The following is a 21,368-nucleotide window of genomic DNA, read 5'->3' as shown; positions in this document are numbered from 1 at the left end:
ATAAAGACGTGAATCTAGATTATCATGAGGATATGGAGGGTTCAATTTGTGAATCATGGTTTGAAAAATCTATATATATATATATATATATATATATATATATATATATATATATATATATATATACATATATATCGCACAAGAAAAGTTCGAGCGTCAATTATAATGCTTTCAGCTATCAATATGATGGAAATGAAGTATAAAAAAAGTTCAACTCAGGAACCATAGATGTAAACGTTTAATGTTTTTTTTGAAGAAAAAAACAGAAGTTAGTTTTTATAAAACTAACTTCTGCAGCTGAAGAGCCAGCAGAACCCTCTAATCAATTGGAATATCTTTACAAAGCCGTGTAGTAAAATGTAAGCGACATTTTCAATACCTCTCTGATGATACCATGCAAACATATGCTGAAACATGTTTATGAAGAATTGTGTTCTAAATTGTCTAAATCAGAAGCAATTGTAGAAACATGTTTATCAGAGTGTCCAAAGCAATCTGCTACAAGACTATAGGAGAAACATCTTACCTACATGACCTAATATTAATACCTAAATTCCGAGATTACCTAAATATAGTGTGATTATCATGGACAACGTATCATATTATTCAAGATTAATGAGAAAATTCCAAATATTACTTGAAACAAATTACAAATTCAAGAATTTGTTTGAGAAAGATTTGTACTTTGAGGCATCATATAGTAAAAAGGAATTGTTGGAGGTTGTTGACAGTAGACAGTACCAGAAGGAATATGTTGTTGATAACTGTACTCGCAGTAATGGGCATACCGTGCTTGGTATGCCCAGTATTACAATTACTTCCTCCTTACTATTGTAAATTGAACACAATAGAGTTAATATGGACACAACTTAAAGGTAATAGAAGAAGAAGAAACGTGGCTCCTAAATTTTTGTCTACTGCTCTCGAGTTAATTAGAAGAGAAGTCACAAAGATCACAGCAACCAACTGGAAAAGTGTAATCAAACATGTAATCGCAGTGGAAAATGACTATGTTAAATATTTACCAGCATTAACCAAATGAACTATAAATATAGAAGATACAACTGATACTAGTGATAACAGTGATTATGAGTAGATTATTAAGTTCTTATTTCCAACTAGGTGTTAGTTGAAACCTTTATTTTTATTGTAATTGTACAAATTCTCGTTTTGCTTATATATCTTTGAAAATAGAGTACAAATACACTTCATGATAGAACAAAAACATACAACATAATTTAATTTAAAATAATCAAAGTACAGGTTAGGTTATTATAAAATACCTGCTAGATATATAAAAAAGATGTTCATAAAAGTTTTAGACCTATTACCCATTTTTAAATTATTGAGATACTAAGTCTTCTCTCACACGGTGTCAAACCAAAGTTGTTAATAGAATACGCTGTATATAATTTAAAAAATTAATTCTTTATTTTTTTTATTACAATAACTAAGTTATCAGGGATAAAATGTGATCATAAGTTTTAAAACTTATGAGCAGTTGTGTTATTAAAACGTTTGTATACTAAAATACTTAAACATAAAAAATTTATTTAATTGTATGTGATAATTACTTTTATTAACAATTTTTTATAGGTATTGTTATTTTACAATAAGTTCTATTTAGCCGAGTCGATTAGTGTTATCACTTCCTAGATATATCACAGAAGTTAACAACACCAATATTTTTTATTTAAACTTTATAGAAAATGAAACTTTTTCTTAAATAAAAATAAAAACTTTTATTTAATTAAAAATTAGATATCTACGCTACTGTGCAATAAAGTAGTGGTAACTCTAACAGTGTTGCCATTTTAGTAGTATTTTACTCCTCTGGTTCCTATAAATTTTCTCACGAAATTACGTGTCGACTATACCCAGAATATCGGATATTCTGGATAGACGTAGAGGCAAATTTCATTTCTACCCTTGATGTAAAATAAGGTTACTTTCAAATACCTCTGGAAGAGGCAAGCCGCCCAGTAACAGCATTTAGCATACCCGGAAAAGGCCACTTTCAATTTAGAACTACTCCATTTGGCCTGCACTCCGCTGGAGCAACTTTCCAACGCCTACTGGATAAAGTAATATCTTCCGATATAGAGTTTGCATTCGCCTACGTAATGATATCGTGGTAATATCGAAGACACTCTAAGAGCATTTAAATCACCTACAAGAAGTCTTTCAAAGACTGAGAGAGGCTAGATTACAGCTAAACTTCGAAAAATGTATATTTTGCCAGCCAGAACTCGGATACTTAAGACACGTTGTTGGGGAGTGAGAGAGAAAAATGTGAGTCAACTCCGCCGTTCCGCCGTGGGAAAGGTCTCGTCCGTGGTAGCACAGACACGTCCGTGCTGGTGCGTCCTATCCATCTAGAGTCGGTAACATCAAAGGTGCTGTACATGCTTGTGCGACGCGATCCTAGCGCGTCTGTGTTTTAACAGACGACAAATGCAAGTCAGAAGTTTTTCATTCGCTGTCACGAGTAGTTGTCTGTAGTGTTGTCAAAGTTGTTTTGCAGTTTTTACTTAAAAAATGGAATGGACAAACGAAGTTATTTTTGATTTTTTAAATTTGTATCAAAATGAACCACGTTTATGGAATTCCACGGCGCCAGAGCATAAGAACCGGAACGATGCATACGATGCATGGAACCGAATAACGACTTTTGTTGTAATTTGATATCCACAAGCGGCGTGGTTTGTTTTTCTTGTTACTAGATCGCATAATATGGTAATTACTAATTAATATCACAGCCGCAGCTGCAGCAACGATACGTTCTCTTTCATTTGGCATTTTGAAATATCGTTAAATCAAACACTACTGTCACGGACCTACACAGACTATCAGGGACCGTAGGAAGAGATCTGTCTGCGGTGCGTTGCCATCCGTGTTGATCGGCTGTCCGCGATGATCTGTAGAATCGCCGATCGTGGAAAGCCACTATTAGGCGCATCAGATGTAGCCCAATGCCAAGGGGAGTACGCGAAAAACTTAAATAAATTAGAAGCATTAAGGGACCTGGCAAGAGTACCGGAACATGGAACATGCTTTTGAAAACCAGAAGAAGCATTACGATTTAAGGCGAAGGGACTGGCGTCCACACCCAGGAGATCAGGTCATGAAAAAGGAACACCATCTATCCTCGGCAAGTGAAGCTTTTACCAGCAAGATGGCTCCAAAATATTCAGGTCCATACACAGTAGCATCAATTATATCACCGGTAAAATTGTCGAATGGTAGCAACCGCAAACAGATGACAGTGCATGTCAAAGATTTAAAACCGTGGAAGGGGAAGGCACCTCCAAAGAAATCCTATTCCCACCTGAGACAGTCAGTACTTAAGCAACGAATTCTGAAAATAGAACTCAGTTCAACCAGCAAGTAGCCATGGGAAGACATACTAGAGGTTCCTGAAGATATAAGCTCACTTAGAACACCAGAGAGACCTGGGCATCCTAAACAAGTTTCACCAGTTACTTGGTACGCCACCATGACCACCAAGGAAGCGCCGCGCTGACGAAACACTGACATGACCTGAAGCCGCAGCAATGACGACTCCGGGGGAGCCACAACTAGGAAACAATTTCGACTTGACGGAAATCGTCCCGAAAATACCAGTGGAAAAGGGATCAAGAAATTCCGGGTGACGTGCAACAACGGCAGAAGAATAAAAATCAAATCATGAATGTGTTGCTTATGTGAGTCCATTTTAAAAGAGGTAAAAAAGAAATAAATTAGACTTACACACAATCAGTTTAATTTTACTACCCAAGACGACCGGTTTCGCTTTCTAAAATTTGCAAAGCATCATCAGGTCAGTGGTACAAAGTAAATTAAATGCTGAAATTATAAAAAGCCCATATTAGGATGCTGTCTTATAAGGAGATAGATCAAAAAAGTTATAGATCAAAAAAAGGTTTTAGTAATTATGCCAATATTACATGTCTGTGTTAATTAATATGCATAAATTGCATTAGCAGACAGAGTAACAACCCACAAATTGGTAAAAGAAAAAATCTGTTGAATTGTAATAAATTAGAAATAAACAAAATACTACTTACATTCCGGTACAAGAGTTTTTATATAGTGATTGGTGATTCATAGTTCAAACTATCCCTTATTACTGATAATGAGTGATCTTCGGTCAATGTTGTAACTGTCTAACAACTTTTGGGAGGAAGTTTCTTGAGGGGAGGGATGTTAACAGATGATATAGGAGTTAAGTATATGTTATTGTTTGTTGAAAGAAAATGTGATGTTTTATATTATTTAAATTATTAAAGTTATTCATATTTATTGAAGAGATATATTTTGAAATGTGTGGTTAATTATTGAAAATTTTTATAAAGAAAGAGGATAGTTATATGACAATGAATGAAACTACTTGTACTATTTTGTGGGTGTGCAATTTCTTTGACTTGTAATTATCAACTTTTGATTAAAAGCATTTAATTTGTGCTAGGCAGAGAATTGTGATGTCAAATGTTAAAATAATAAATTAAAACACAATTAGGGACAAACAGAACACAATTAACAGGACAAAACAAACATAAGACTTTAAAAAAGGGGGCTTATATGCACTACATTACTTGCTAGGAGAGGAATTGGGTTTTTTGTTGTCTACTAGTATTTTAAGAGGTAAATTTGACAAGATAATGTAGGCTAAAGTGTGACAGTTCTTCTGTCAGCTAACAGACCTTAGTAGTTAAACAATTAAAAGAAATTGAAAATGTCAGCTAATGTGCATAATATTGGCATACTTTTAACAATCACTTACTGAATTAAATTTAACTTTAAAAATTTTTAAGTGTGACAGTCAAATTAACTGAAATAATTTTTATATAACAATATTTGAAAAAAATTTTTTAAGAACCAGAATTACAAAATAAATTTAAGATGAGCATTTGGTAACAGATAATAATCTAAATGTGTAATAAATATACAAAATTTTTTTGAAGAAGATTTTGAAAACAATTATTGTCGGTGTGGACGAGCATTCTGCAATGGTATGTTTAAACTTCTTCATGTTAGTTTTATTATATTAATGTGCAAACCAGAGAAATAGATAAAATTGTTTATAGCAACCAATTCCAAAAATTAATTCTAGTTATTAATTAATAATGAGGTTGGTAACTCTGGTATATGACAATTGAACGCCGGATATAGGCATGATGTATGAATGCCGGTAACTAATGTCCTATTTAAACGGTGTAACAGTAAATTTTAATCTTATTTTAAGTTTATAATGTACCAAAGCAAGATGTAACGTCCACGTCGGTATTGGTAAGTCTGTAACTTTCTACAACACTTTAACAATATCAAATTTACAGTCACTTATAGTTATACGTTTAGTATCTCTACTCGACAACGTGAATTGTATGTGATTTAAGATTAAAATAAGTTGATTTAATTAGTAAAACTAGTCTGAACGATTCTCCAGTGTTGTCTTAGAATTTTTTAAAACCACGTGTTGAATTAAATCAAGTTCTAATATAATAAGTATATATATATATATATATATATATATATATATATATATATATATATATATATATATATATATATATATATATATCATAAATATTAAAAGTCATGTGGACTAAATTAGAAAATTTGTGGTAAATAAGTTGAGGTATCATACCAGTCAAATACTGATATTTAATTTAGTTTAAGGAAAAGGAATTTTATCAAGAAGAATATTGTGGAGGTGAGGGTGTCCAAATTTGAAATCTTTCGTTGACGATTGGAATCATTAATAAGATGAATTAAATGTATTGATTTGTGTTATCAATATATGTGAAGTTGTGAAATATATATAATATGGATTTTGCATAATGTTGAAGTTACTTTTACATACCACATGGTGATAATGGATGATATATGACATCTACGAAAACAAGAAAATAGAAAACAAGAAAAAAGGGAATCAATCAGATGAAATCAAAATGTATTTCGACTGAGAGTAGATAAAAGAAGTGGAATAGAATCAGGTAATGTTATTTTATATATTCAAGTAGTTATGTTAATACTGAGTAGACTGGTGTGTATTCCAGTTCTAATTGAGCATTTAATGTATGTAATGAGGTGTCGCATCTCTACTAGACATAGTGAACATGTACAGAGTAGATGTTTTGGCACTGCAGGAAATGCGATGGACGGGAACAGGCATTCTTGATAAGAGAACCCACTCCATATATTACAGCTGCAATGAAAACCAACACATAGATGGAGTGGGATTTATAGTAAACCAAAGAACAAAAGGCCTAGTTATTGATTTTAAAACCTACAGTCAAAGAATGTGCTATTTACGCTTAAAAGGTAAATTCTTTAATTACAGTTTAATTAATGCACATGCCCCGACCGACGACAAACTAGAAGACATTAAAGAACAGTTTTTCGAAGACCTAGAACAAGCCTACAGAAGATGCCCCAGAAATGACATTAAAATAGTGCTAGGTGACATGAATGCAAGAATAGAACGAGAGCATGTTTTTATGCCGACTATAGGAAGGCATAGCCTACACAACATCAGTAGCGATAATGGATTACGACTGATAAACTTAGCAGCAGCAATGAACACGACCGTCGCTAGCACCTATTTTGAACACAAGAATATACACAAGGTAACCTGGACCTCCCCTGATTTAAGAACAACTAGTCAGATTGATCACATCTTAATAGATTCAAGACACGGAACGGACATAATAAACTGCAGAAGTTATAGAGGCGCAAACATAGACTCAGACCATTGTTTAGTGATCTCAACACTAAGGGCTAGAATTTCAAACTCCAACAAAGAAAAAGAAATAAATAGAAAGAAATGGAATGTACAGAAGCTGAGAGATGCAACTGTTGCAAAACAGTACTGGAAAAATGTTACCAATAGGTTAAGGAATCAAAGTCTAGGCGAAGAAGACCAGAGAGATATAGACTCATTCTGGAACAGGATAAGGGAAGATATTCAGTCAGCAGCACAAGATGAAATAGGAACAGAAACTTGTACCCGAAAAAATCACTGGTTTGACGATGAATGCAAAGACGCAACACAGAAAAAAAATAAAGCCTATGCAAAAATGCTTACCCGCCGAACTAGAACAAGTATAGAGAATTACCAGACAAAGAGAAGAGAAGAAAAGAAAATACACAGAATGAAGAAACGAAACCACTTAAAAAAGGAACTTCAATATATAGAAAACCTCAACAGAGAGAAAGAATTCAGAACATTCTATAAGAAAGTTAACATCAACAGAAAAGAATTTAAGGCAAACACAAATCAATGTAGAAGTTTAAATGGCGATCTCTTAACAACAAGAACAGACGTACTAAACCGATGGACGGAATATTTTAACCAGATACTTAATATAGAGGAAGAAGAAGAAAACCCGGAAGACGAAAGCTGCGAGGTAAGCGGAGCAGACGAGAGGGAGGAGGATCCACCAACGATCCTGGAAGTTAAAGACGCTGTAAACAAACTAGCCAGAAACAAATCACCCGGAATAGATAATCTCCCAGCGGAATTATATAAAGAAGGTGGCCACGATATCATAATAGCGCTACAGCAGCTTATAAAAGAAATATGGATACAGAAGTCCCTTCCCAATGATTGGAATATTGGAATACTTTGCACCATACACAAAAAGGGAGATATCTTTGAATGCTCTAACCATCGAGGAATTACGCTCCTAAATGCAGCGTATAAAATATTCTCCAATATACTATGCCATCGTATGGCACCATATGCAGAGCGAATAATAGGACAATACCAGGTTGGTTTCAGAGGTGATAAATCAACAATTCATCAGATTTCAACCCTAAGACAAATTCTAGAGAAAACACTGGAATACGGTGTAGACACGCACCACATATTTATAGACTACAAGGCAGCCTACGACTCTGTAAATAGAAGAGAATTGTTTAGAGCAATGATAGACCTAGGAGTACCAAATCAGTTGGTAAGTTTAACCAAACTAACCCTTGAAAAAGTTGAATGCAAAGTACGAATCCAGGGGGAACTCTCTGAACCTTTTAAAACAAATAACGGGCTACGTCAGGGAGACCCACTCTCCTGTATACTATTTAATCTAGCTCTGGAAAAAGTAATACGTACGTCACAAATCACAACTACCGGTTCAATATATAACAAATCTGTGCAAATCTTAGCATATGCTGATGATATCAATATTGTTGGGAGAACGGAAAACGCAGCACGAGAGGCGTACGTAGCATTAAAGGAAGCGGCTACAAAAATGGGTTTAATAATAAACACCAATAAAACAAAATACATGAAAATAGGTACGCAACCACAAACACTACGGCCACTTGTTATAGAAAATGACGTCATCGAAGCAGTTAACGAATTTGTATACCTGGGAACGCTCGTCAATACTGAAAATGACACTACCGCAGAGATAAACCGCAGAATTTGCACGGCTAATAGATGCTATTTTGGGCTTAATCTCCTTTTTAAATCTACAGTTATATCAAGAAATACAAAAGTAAAACTCTACAAAACAATAATACGCCCAGTCCTAACATATGGTTCAGAAACCTGGACTTTAACAAAAAGCAATGAGAACATGTTAGGATGTTTCGAAAGAAAAATACTAAGGCGCATCTATGGAGCGGTAAATGAAAATGGTGTCTGGAGAAGACGATACAACTTCGAACTCTATAGGATATACCAGGAACCAGATATCGTAAAACACATAAAGATAGCACGTCTGAGGTGGGTAGGCCATGTAATGCGGATGGAGCAAATCGACCCAGCTAGAAAAACGCTCCTTGATAGACCTATTGGTCAAAGAAGAAGAGGAAGACCCAGAACAAGATTCCTAGATAACATTGATGAAGACATGAGAAATAGGGAAATTACGTGCTTGGCGGAGGAAGGCGATGGATAGGGACGACTGGAGACAAATTCTTGGGGAGGATAGGACCCACACAGGGTTGTAAAGCCAAAATGATGATGATGAATGAGGTGTTTTTTAAAGATTTTAAAGTTTCTAAATGTTCCAGATTATTTAATAAGAAGCCTTTATTGCAAGTATGAAGAATTTTGAAATCTGTTTGTGGATCAAAGATGTGGGTTGTACGTCAAGATGTTCTCTCAATCTAATGTTGAAGGATCTAAAGGTTCTACCGATGTAACACGCATTGCAGGTATGGCAACTCAACTTATACACCCCACTATACTCAAATGAGTCACGTTTGTCCTTGTTATTCAAGAACGCCAATCCTAAATTTGATGAAGTCTTAAAAGAGATGTTTATGTAGTCTTTAAAAACTTTTGCAATTTTGTAAGAAACCTCACCTATGTATGTTAGAGAACGGTGAGGTTTTTGTTCAACAATTTCACTAGAATGTTGTGAATATACATGGTGTTCTAACATTCTATTTGTTTTTTTGTGTAAAATTTTATTGATTAAATTAATGGAATAACCATGGTTTGTAGCTATTTGTTGAATTGTTTTTAATTCTTTATTAAAAGATATCAATGTCAACGGTAAAGATATTAACCGATTTATATAACTATAGAAAGCTGCCATTTTATGTTGAATAGGATGATGTGAATCAGCTGGTATAACTGTACCAGTATGGGTTGGCTTTCTATAAATATCAAGAACAATCGTATTATTGTTTAATGTTAAAGTTAAATCTAGAAAATTTAAGCTATTTGAGTCATCTTGAATCTCTAAAGTAAATTTTATGGTGTGATGTAATTGATTAAGGTAATCTAAAAAGGAATATAATCTAAATAATTCAGTTAATTTGACTGTCACACTTAAAAAATTTTAAAGATAAATTTAATTCAGCAAATGATTGTTAAAAGTATGCCAATATTATACACATTAGCTTACATTTTCAATTTATTTTGTTTAACTACTAAGGTCTGTTAGCTTCAAAAACTAGTTACCTTTAGAATTAGAAAAAGAACTGTTACACTTTAACCTACATTATCTTGTCAAATTTACCTCTTAAAATACTAGTAGTAAACAAAAAAACCCAATTCCTCTCCTAGCAAGTAATGTAGTGCATATAAGCCCCCTTTTTTAAAGTCTTATGTTTGTTTTGTCCTGTTAATTGTGTTCTGTTTGTCCCTAATTGTGTTTTAATTTATTATTTTAACATTTGACATCACAATTCTCTGCCTAGCACAAATTAAATGCTTTTAATCAAAAGTTGATAATTACAAGTCAAAGAAATTGCACACCCACAAAATAGTACAAGTACTTTCATTCATTGTCATATAACTGTCCTCTTTCTTTATAAAAATTTTCAATAATTAAACACACATTTCAAAATATATCTCTTCAATAAATATAAATAACTTTAATAATTTAAATAATATAAAACATCACATTTTCTTTCAACAAACAATAACATATACCTAACTTCTATATCATCTGTTAACATCCCTCCCCTCAAGAAACTTCCTCCTAAGTTGTTAGACAGTTACAACATTGACCGAAGATCACTCATTATCAGTAATAAGGGATAGTTTGAACTATGAATCACCAATCACTATATAAAAACTCTTGTACCGGAATGTAAGTAGTATTTTGTTTATTTCTAATTTATTACAATTCAACAGATTTTTTCTCTTACCAATTTGTGGGTTGTTACTCTGTCTGCTAATGCAATTTATGCATATTAATTAACACAGACATGTAATATTGGCATTATCACTAAAACCTTTTATTGATCTATAACTTTTTTGATCTATATCCTTATAAGCCAGCACCCTAATATGGGCTTTTTATAATTTCAGCATTTAATTTACTTTGTACCACTGACCTGATGATGCTTTGCAAATTTTAGAAAGCGAAACCGGTCGTCTTGGGTAGTAAAAACTGATTGTGAGTAAGTCTAATTTATTTCTTTTTTACCTCTTTTAATAAAAATCAAGTTGCCAATAAGGGTGAATGGGATCACGCCGTTGTAGGCTCCACGCTACAAAAAAAATGTATGGTACATTTTTTTTCTCAAAGAGAAGGGGGTGTAACGATTTGCATCGCCTCGATACCGTCAGCGCTTCGTAGTCACACATCAATACCAGAAGTTCCTTATCCATCGATTTGCGGTAGAGGAGATGGAAGGCCTCCGGCCGTATAAAAGAGCAGCCACCGCAAGAGAAAGCAGAGTTCCGCCGGAGTATTGATTTGACAACAACTCCACTGACCCGCTTCTGCTAGAGTATTGATCTAGTGGCAGTTCCGTACTCGGTCTTGGAGTATTGATCTGAGACATACCATTCTCTCCTGTGTCCAAGTACTGATTCGACACAGTCCGTTCCTCTCTCCAGATATTAAACAGTGGGTCATACCGCCGTGGATGCCGTCATCACAAGGATTGACGTTTTAATTTTTATTTATTGTATATATTATTTAGGATCTAATTTTATTTTGTTATTTATTTATTTCGAATATATTTTTATTTAATTTAAACCTGTGTTTTACTGAGTCTAGTGTATAAAAAAGTTACCCGTCACAACCTTATGGTTGATTAAGACTTCTGGCTTAAACGAATTTTAAAAATTTCTAAAGCGTTAAAAAATTTGAATTTACCGCCAAAAGTGTAAAAAATACCATGAAATAAGCAATAAAATACCCTACAAAATCTAAAAGGATAAGTTTCTACAATGATTAGAACCTAAGATATTGCCAAAAAACGAAAACACGGGTTTTATTTTTTTTGAGGTTATGTTTGTCTTAGAGCTCTAAAAATTTGTTTGGTCGGATACTTTTTGATATAGAATACCATGGTATTTTTATTTTCAACATATTGAGGGGGTAATTTTACTATCTGAACGGCTAGAACGAAAATGATTGTTATTTTGACCATGATGCCCCACCTACAAAAATCTGAAAAAAATCATAGAGAAAATTTGACACTCAAAGAATAATATACATTCATGGACAAAAATATCTAATATTTTGGAATTTTTTAATTTTTGTTTTTTCAAAATAAATTCTGGTCAATCAAGTCGTTTATTGTAAAATAGAGTTTATTTTAACAATGTTTAATCAACAATTTTAAGTTTTTAAGAGGAGAAAATTGTGAAAAAAAAATAAATGTTTAATATTAGGTAAATAAGATTATTTACCTAATCGCGACCTGCGGGGCCTGCGTAGCGCAAGCGGTAGGATGCTTGACTCGCAACCGGTGGTCCGGGGTTCGAATCCCACCGCCGGCAAGAACATCTAGACATTTTAAAAATGTCTATAGGCCCCAGGTCGACTCAGCCTGAATAAAAATGAGTACCTTGGGTAAAACCAGGGGTAATAATAGACGGTTGAAGCGTAGCACTGGCCATGTTACCTTCCTTGTATACCGTAGGCCCTAGATATAGCAGACTACCCTGCTATACTCCCAAAGCCGCGACAGCGGTATAAAACGGGAGACTATTATTATAAATAAGATTATTTTACTCTAAACTTAAGTGATAATTTAAATTGCTTAAACAAGTCGTTTTAACTGAAAGAAGTGCATGATCAATAACAGGTATTCCCCCTCTAGCTCTTATTACTGCTTGCATCTTCCTCAGCATGCTTGCAAGTGAATTTTGGACATATACTTGGGAAATTGCATTCCATTCATCCTGTGCAGCAAGCCGAAGCTGCTATATCGTATTTGGAACGGGATTTCTTTGTCGTATGCTGCGTTTTAGGCGATCCCACGTGTGCTCTATTGGATTTAAATCCGGGCTAAACGGTGACCAATCCAATCTTCGAATTTGGAGCTCATCAAGATAATTACTCACTATGGCAGCGGCATGTGGTCGAGCATTATCGTGCATTAACGTAAATCTTTCATATCCAATGTAACCAACATATGACAAACCATGATCTTGCAGGATGTTTTAAACGTAAGAATCACTAGTCATCCGTACAATCACTTCCACAAGTGCGGTACGTACCTCCCAACTAATACCTTTGCAAAGAATTATGCCATCTAACTATCAAAACTAACGGTCTGGGCGAGGCTGCAGCTGGCGAACCGCTCTCCAACTCTTCTGTTGACGTAGTTTTGACCATCTGGCTTCCATAATAGGATTCTGGTATCGTCAGTGAAAAGAACGTTTTTCCAGTTGTCGATATTCCACTAAATATGTGTTCTTGCAAATTCCAAACGACGAGCTTTATGATTGCTTCTTTTGATCTTCGTCTAACAGTTTGTGAACTCACATTAACTTGTCTAACATTTAATAGCTCATTTCTGAGGTGCATCGATATCAATGAACGATTTCGTGTAAAATTAAGAACCAAAAAACGGTCATCAATTGCGGTTGTGCACATTGGGCGTCCTTGAGCAGGCCTTAGTACAAAATTTCCTGTTTCGCGGTACCTTTTTAGAGTATTCGAAACTATAGATTCAGTTCTGCTGAGACGTCGTGCGATATCTTTTTGTGCATATCCTTCCTCGTACAAAATTACAATATGTGCTACTTGGGCTTCATCGCAGTGTCGAATTGGCGAGATAAATTAAACTAAAAATAACCGAATTAGTATGATTTTTGCTTTATGTGAAGGTTTTTTAAAATAAAATGTACGAGTGACACTAACCACTGAATAAACGTCAAAATAAACATCAAAATATTTCAAATCAGTTGAGTACATCAGCCTACTATATAAGTATTATCAGTAATCTAAAATTATTTTGAAATAGTAGTGACTACAAAAAAAAATTGGAAAATACAAAATATTCGATATTTTTGTCCATGAGTGTATATATATTTTTTCCCGCCAAATTTTTTGTAAACAATACCATGAAGTAGGCAATAAAATACCCTACAAATTGAAAAAAAAGGATAAAATTTTCGATGATTAAAAAACATTTTTTTTTTTTTTTGAAGTTGTGTTTTGGTCTAGGGCTCTAAAATGTTTTTTGGTCGTATACTTTTTGATATAGAACAACATGGTATTTTTATTTTCGGAATATCGCTGGGGGCATTTCTCACTATCTTAACCATCTAGACTTCTAGATCCTTTAAGTCTAGTTTACATGATTCCAATAACTATTCAAGTTACTTGTACAAGTAACTTTAATGTAGTATTCAAGTTTGAAGGGCTTCAAGTAAAGATTTATACAATTCAAGTAAAATAACTGAACTTAAACAGCGGTTAGAGAAGAGAGAAAAATGAAGCGAAAAAGATCGTCTGTTCCAGCACCAGACTTTTTATGTTTTTCAATTTTAGCACGTTCCTGGAAATATGTCGTGCTCAGATTTTTTATTTTGTTCTACACATCATGAGGACCAAAAACATCTATTTTCATTTCTTGTTCTATTTTATTAATAGCAGAATCTCTCATTTGATTATGTCTATACGGACTACTAGATATACTCCAAAGACATGTTTGTTCTTCGTACAACTCCACAAACTTCAATGTTGTCTCCTAATTTCACTTCACATTTTTTAAATAAAATTCAAATACTTAAAAATCAACTTCCCACGACCAATTCTTGACAGCGAGTACGTATTTACTTGTGACTGTTTACATGAAGCAAGTGTGAGGTAGGCCGTTCAAGTATGTACCCACCACCACTGCGTTCCGTGGTGGGAGGCACCTTCTTGAACAAGTAAGTTGGATGGGTTTTAAGTTACTTGACTTGCTTGGCTGCTTGTTCAAGTTTTTCATCAACCGCTAGAATATTTGTCTAAATGATTCAAGTAACTTGAATAGCTAATCGACTCATGTAAACCTAAAAAATAAGTTGCTTGTCCAACATACATCTATATGATAAGAACCTGTCAAAAATGCTCTAGTTATCATATTTTACGAGTAAATGTGACTTTTTTAGTTTCGTTCAAACCAGAAGAAAAAACTATATATATATATTTATATATATATATATATATATATATATATATATATATATATATATATATATATATATATATAACTGTTTTGGATGGTTGGAGTCAATAAAATTATTATCTAAGAACATCTATTATCATTCACTACCTTTTATACCATCATTAACACCTAAATTAATACAAACACTAAAGGTTATTGACAATATAAAAATAGCAACAAAGAACATCAAAACTATTTCATCTTTATATTCTAAAACTAAATATCCTATAGACAAATTTGAAAAAACGAATTTAGTATACAGCATTAGTTGTACTCAGTGTGAGGCTGAATATGTTGGTGAGACCGGAAGAAATCTTTCAAATCGCATTATTTCTCACAAAAGTGATTGCAGAATTAAAAAACCATCTTGTGCTTTGGCAGAACATGTAATCGATAAAGACCATATTACGGATTTTGATAACATTAAAATTTTATGTAGTGAAAGTAATAAATTTAAAAGGACTTTTTTGGAAATGGTTTGTATTAGCAAAAATGATAAAAGTTTAAACAAAAGATCAGAAATTCAAAATTTAAGCAAAATTTATAATTATATTCTTTCTTTATGATTTATATATAAAACTTGTAAAATGTCATATTTAATTCTCCATATATCTGTCACATTTCTTTCAGACATCTGTCAACGGTGAATAAATCTTCTTCTTTTTGTTACTAAACAAAAAAGAATGTTTAAACGAAATTTTACTTTTGGCAATATAATTGTCAAAAATAAAAATTTTATGTTGGCATTTATGACATTGAGGCTATTTTTAATTGGTTGCTATTTGAACTTATTTATAAATTCAATTATTTTTATATTACAAAAATGTTTTCAAAATTATAAAAATTTTCGGAGAAACATTTATTAGATAAAAACATTTTTGTATTAAATATTTTGAAGATGTAAGCAGTAATTTTTACTTACCAAACTAATTTTTATTTGGTAAGTAAACAAAAAATTGTTTTTTCTTTTTAATTCAACCTTGTAAGTATTTTGTCTTTTTTAGCTCTTGATAATAATTGTAAACACAATTGCTCGAGAATTAAAAAAATAGTTAACCAATAGCCCTTTTATTGACTCCAACCCATCCAAAACAGTTATATATTTGTTCCAAACGAGTCACAAGTACTTCTTTTTTCTTATTCTTATATATATATATATACATATATATATATATATATATATATATATATATATATATATATATATATATATATATATATATATATATATATATATGTATATATATACCGGTATTTAGGCGCCACGCCTTTTTTTATTTTTCTGTACACCGAGCCGGGGCTCGAACCCACGTCCACCGAACCATTCGACAGTGAAGCGAATGAGAATCTGCCGCCGAGCCCGCTTGGCTATCTGACTTTCAAGAAAAAACTATCGGTCTCATAATTTTCCCCCACATAACTTTAAATACTGAACCAGAGATCTTCATCAGTTTTTCTGTATCTGTTGCAGTTTTTGCTATAATAATTATCGGATGGGGAGAGACAGTCTTCTTGCATTGAGCGTCTCCTGCGGAGATTGCTGATCAACGTGGCTATTTGCACTTTCGATTTTGCTGCAGGGAATAATTTGAAATAATTTGACCGATGTCATTCCGAATCATTCACGAAGGTTTCACATCCAAAAAATTGTTCTATGTCCCAAGTTTCTTCGTCAAACGATCTTTCCATAAATTATAAGCTGTAGAAACTAATATTTTGACGCTAGAGACGTGGCCAAGGAATTCAAGTTTTCTCTTCTATAGTAAATATAATTTCAGGTTTAATATTCAGTCTTTCCAGCACTGCCTGATTTGTGACAGGCCTCCGTCCGGTTCGCGGAGATAACAATACAGCCGGGGCAAGTTATCGTAAGAGGCGACTAATGGGAAGGAATGAAGAGGTGGAGAGCCCTCGTTCGAGGTGTCGGATTTGTAGAAACGCACGCAATGCGCTTCGGCGTTACGGTCACCGGTCTACACTCCTAGTATCCAAGACGAGCCTTTCGTGGGACCATTCTACTCTCATTCCACAGAACCAAGGTGAGGTTGAACGTGCTGCGTCCCTCATACACCCTTTCCCAATTAAGAGCGTGGGGTTACGGCACGTACCCACCTTGGGAGACTTAAGAGTGCTAGAGGAGAGCTCCTCGGCGGCTACCTGTCTTCGTGCGAGGTCGAGCCTAGACCTGCGTTCACCTTTCCGCCCGCCAGGCAAAATTAGGATTATCTTCAAAACACATTTAAGCTGCAAAATGTATTTATATTATTTGGCACTTACTTGTGCTAGTAGATTTCGAAGCTTTTGGTGTAATTGTACTAATATTGGGTCCAGCCAGTTGATTTATTCCATTGTTAGAGTTACCAGCCGTATTTTACCTGATGATGTTGAACCATTGGAAAATCCATTATATTTTGAGGAATCAGGTATTGAAGAATCATCTAAAAGAATGTACCATTATCTTATAATACTAATTTAATCATTTAAGTAAGTATAAATGAACTTACGACTTGAGAATTTTTTGAAAGTCCCGAATACAATCCTTCGATTTCTCCAATTATAGAATGTGCAGTGGCTTGTCTATAGTTTTGGAGCGTTTCTTGCTGAAATTGAAATATTTAAATAATTGTTAACTATTAATTTAACACGTTGAAGGTTTATGGGATCAACAAAACAAAACATGAGGTCAGTGGAGACTTTAACGGCTTTTGAAAGTGTTACGGCAGAAAATGCCTCATCAAATACTTACTTCTTGTTCCGTAGTTTCAGATGCAAAACCTGATGTATCCAAATCTTGATCTTCAGATTTATTGTTCGCTGTGGAATGATTGTGTTGAGCTGAAGCATTTTTCTTTGGTTTGGATTTTACTAAAAAATGCACAAATATACATCGATAAATAGTCAACAAACATATTACCTACTTGGAGGAGTACAATATTTTAAAAAGCCACTAGCAGTCCCATTCAAATAATATTGTACAGATTGTCTAAATTTAGAGGCACGTTTATCTTCCAAAGATTCAAATACAGCAACAACTAATGAATCCATGTTGGAGGGTGAAGGTAACATGCTAACATATTCTGCAAGTTTTCTAATATTATCTTCGGCGCCCTACAAACAATTCTCATTTTTAATCATTGAAACAATATAACTAGCAAAAGTTATAGCTGTAACCAGAAATATGGCTAGTTGGGAGATTTGAAATAATCACAAACACTTTGATTAAATAGTGAGATCGAACACTAACATCCTAATTTGCAACCACCCCTAACCAAAATTTTTTGTATGAAGATATTTTAAAAATTAATTCATTAGAAGAAACCCTGTACAAATATTATAGTTCATGGCAATGTTACATTTTTAATGCTTTAGCGTGCATTTCTTAGAGGACACAATTTTATTTTTATGTGTGTTGGGAGGGTAAGTATAAGTTGAAGTTTAAGTTCAAGTTTAAGGGTGAAGGTAACACGCTAACATATTCTGCAAGTTTTCTAATATTATCTTTGGCGCCCTGCAAACAATTCTCATTTTTAATCACTGAAACAATATAACTGCAAAAGTTCAACTGCAAACATCCAATTTTCAACTAAACACGCTAACCAAAATTTTTATATGAAGATATTTTAAAAATTCATTCATTAAAAGGAACCCTTTACAAATATTTTAGTCCAAGGCAATGTTACATTTTTTTATGCTTTAGTGTGCAGTTCTCGTGTGTTGGAAGGGTAAGTATAAATTGAAGTTTAAGTTTGTGGAGTCGCTAGCCTTACCAACCGGCTGTCATTTTGGAAAAAATGGGAAACGGTTTTCACGATGTATTTCGTAAACTAGCAACCCTACAAAAAAATTATTAGATATTTGTAGCAAATTGAATTGTCTACAACTTTATTTCTATTACACTTTTAATCGTAAAATGAAAAATAAAAAAGTTATAAATAAATAAATAAATATAAATAAAAGTTTTAGACAAATTTTCTTTTGGACCTTATAACTTTTTTTCTGATAATTTTACAATAAAATGACATCAAAGCAATATCATAGAGGGTTTTTCATAGAATAAGTTTCACTACAAATTTGTTTAATTTCATTAATATCTCTTGATTTTACAGCGCTCCGAAGTTGGCCGGGTTCTTAAATACTTGCCATCTTGGAATAAGGGGTGTAAAGGATTTGCGCGTTGTATCTCGTAAACTAGCAACCCAACAGAAGTTTGTACTGTGTATTACCTTTTATGGTAAATGGCAAATAAAAAAGTTATTAACAAAAATAACTAAACATTTTTGGATTTAACAAATTTTCTTTTCGGATTTTTTTTCCATGTCAGAGCAATGTTATAGAGGGTTTTGCAACGAATCATTTTTACTACAAATTTACACAATTTCAATAATTTTTCTGGGTTTTACTGCGCTCCGAAGTTGACCGGGTTCTTGATTACTCGTAAGAATACTATAAAAACGAAGCATTAGACTTACTTTTCTTTTATACATATAAAGTTTTTTATTGATATCATTTTAAATTAATTTATTATTTTCTTAACATTCCTGTGTTATTATTAATTTATTATCGACCCATTCCCCCACCACAAAACTTACCCCACCCCGTGCGCTTGCGTCGCACGAAAAAGCAGAGATAAAATTTAATGACAGTACCAATACCATCGTACCAATATTATTTTACCAAGATAAATTTCTTGGTAATGAAAAGAGCAAAACAAACTTAATAGACCACCTTTAACAAAATACCATCTTTTGATGAGACTCTAGCTACATCCTCATGCGAAATAGGTAATTCTTCTGTTAAATTATATAAATTAATTCAACTATCAACACCAGTTGCTTCATTCTAAAATAATCGAGACAACATGTTAGCCTCATACATTTTCTACCCTTTTCTATATTCTATAGAATAGATATAGGCTGATATAGAAAAGTTATTAATAATTTTCAAAAAAACTACTTTTTAACCTATTTTTGTAATAACTAAACAACAAATTACTAAACAACAAATTAACAAAAATTTCTTACATTGTTGTTTATAAGTAAAAAATTACGTTCCATCGAATCAGACGAATATAGAAAAGGGTCAAAAATGTATAAGGCTGACATGTTTCGATTAGCTTAGAATGGAACAACTGGTGTTCATAGTTCAATTAATTCATTTAATTTAACAGAAGAATTACCTATTTCGCATGAGGATGTAGCTAGAGTCTCATCAAAAGATGGTAACTCTTCAAAAACTCAAATTCTTCAAAAATAGTGTTGTAGCCGGCATTGGAATTTAGGTACCCTGACAAAAAGCATCCTCGTTCGGCTAAAAAGCATACGCGTTCGGCTAAAAAGCACACGCATTCGGCTGTCGTGTACTTTGTACGGAGCTGCACTGCGACTTTCATTCATATTTTTTAAGTTTTCTAATACTGTCTAGAAGGTTCTTACGGAAAGAAAACTGTACAGAAAATAAAACATTTACAATAAGAAAACTTTATGTATGATTATTTAAATTTTGCGTGTTTATCAATTACGTGAAAAATGTAAAGAACTAAAACACAAACGAAAAAATGTGAAAAGAGGATTCAATACTCTCAGAATAATTATAATGCCTTATGCAATGATAAAGTTATACGATTACAGAGATTAAAGAGATTACAAAAATAAAATTAGGAACATGGAATATTGGAGGAACATATGCTGAATGAGGGCTAAAAGAATTGCTTGGAGAAATCAGGAGATATTGCATTATGGTCGCAGCCATACAAGAAACAAAACAATTGGGATGCGATATAATGGAACTGACAAATGCACTTCTTTAAGAGTAGGAGGAAAGGACAGAAGGCTAGGTACAGGGTTTATAACTTTAAAGGAAATCAGAATAGAAATCGTTTCATTTAATTCTATTTCAGAAAGAATGTGTAGCATAAGAGTCCTCTTCCTCTATCTTATCTCCTTCGTAAGAATGTAATGGCGTCATGTAATTTGTTTGAATATTTCTGTCCAATTATCTCTCTCCTGTGTGTGTTGTTTTGCTTCGGAGAATGAATAACCAGGCATGTCCTTTATTTGGTCCGACCATCGTACTCGAGATCTTCCTCTGGATCTTTTACCCGCTATCCAAGTTTCTGAAGAAGCATAGGTGACTATAGGAAATATCAATGCTCGAACAAGGCGTAATTTAGTGTTTTTTGTAAGGTCAGTGTTCTTACAAATGTTTGTGAGTTTGGCTGTTGCCAATCTGGCCATTGTGATGCATCGATCTCGTCTCGGATCTCGTCTTCGCATCCTCCACTGTTAGTAATAACGGAGTCTAAGTAATTAAATTGCCTGACCACTTCGTAACCTGCCATGTTTCTTATCTCGGTTTGGTTGTTTCTTATTCTATCGATAATCATCACTTTGGTTTTCTGCATATTGATTTTCAAACCATATTCCGTATTCACCGTGCCTAGCTTATTCATAATTTGTTTCAGTTCTTCTGGTGATGACGCCAATATAACAGTGTCATCAGCATAACGT

The 21,368-nt window shown here is 33.4% G+C and overlaps 1 protein-coding gene across 1 annotated transcript in view; it reads right to left on the bottom strand.

The window, feature by feature from the left end:
- Positions 1-21,368, bottom strand: part of LOC140438760 (uncharacterized) — a 274,926-nt gene that overhangs the window by 229,946 nt on the left and 23,612 nt on the right. The window contains exons 2-6 of the mRNA XM_072528408.1: positions 21,059-21,140; positions 17,781-17,970; positions 17,609-17,727; positions 17,367-17,462; positions 17,238-17,300 (exon numbers count right to left, since the gene is read on the bottom strand). Coding sequence (XP_072384509.1) covers positions 17,238-17,300; positions 17,367-17,462; positions 17,609-17,727; positions 17,781-17,970; positions 21,059-21,140 — 550 coding nt within the window. The remainder of the gene's footprint in view (positions 1-17,237; positions 17,301-17,366; positions 17,463-17,608; positions 17,728-17,780; positions 17,971-21,058; positions 21,141-21,368) is intronic.

Source organism: Diabrotica undecimpunctata, chromosome 4, assembly GCF_040954645.1.
Source record: "Diabrotica undecimpunctata isolate CICGRU chromosome 4, icDiaUnde3, whole genome shotgun sequence".
Taxonomy (NCBI): domain Eukaryota; kingdom Metazoa; phylum Arthropoda; class Insecta; order Coleoptera; family Chrysomelidae; genus Diabrotica; species Diabrotica undecimpunctata.
This window is presented reverse-complemented; position numbering and strand designations above follow the sequence as displayed.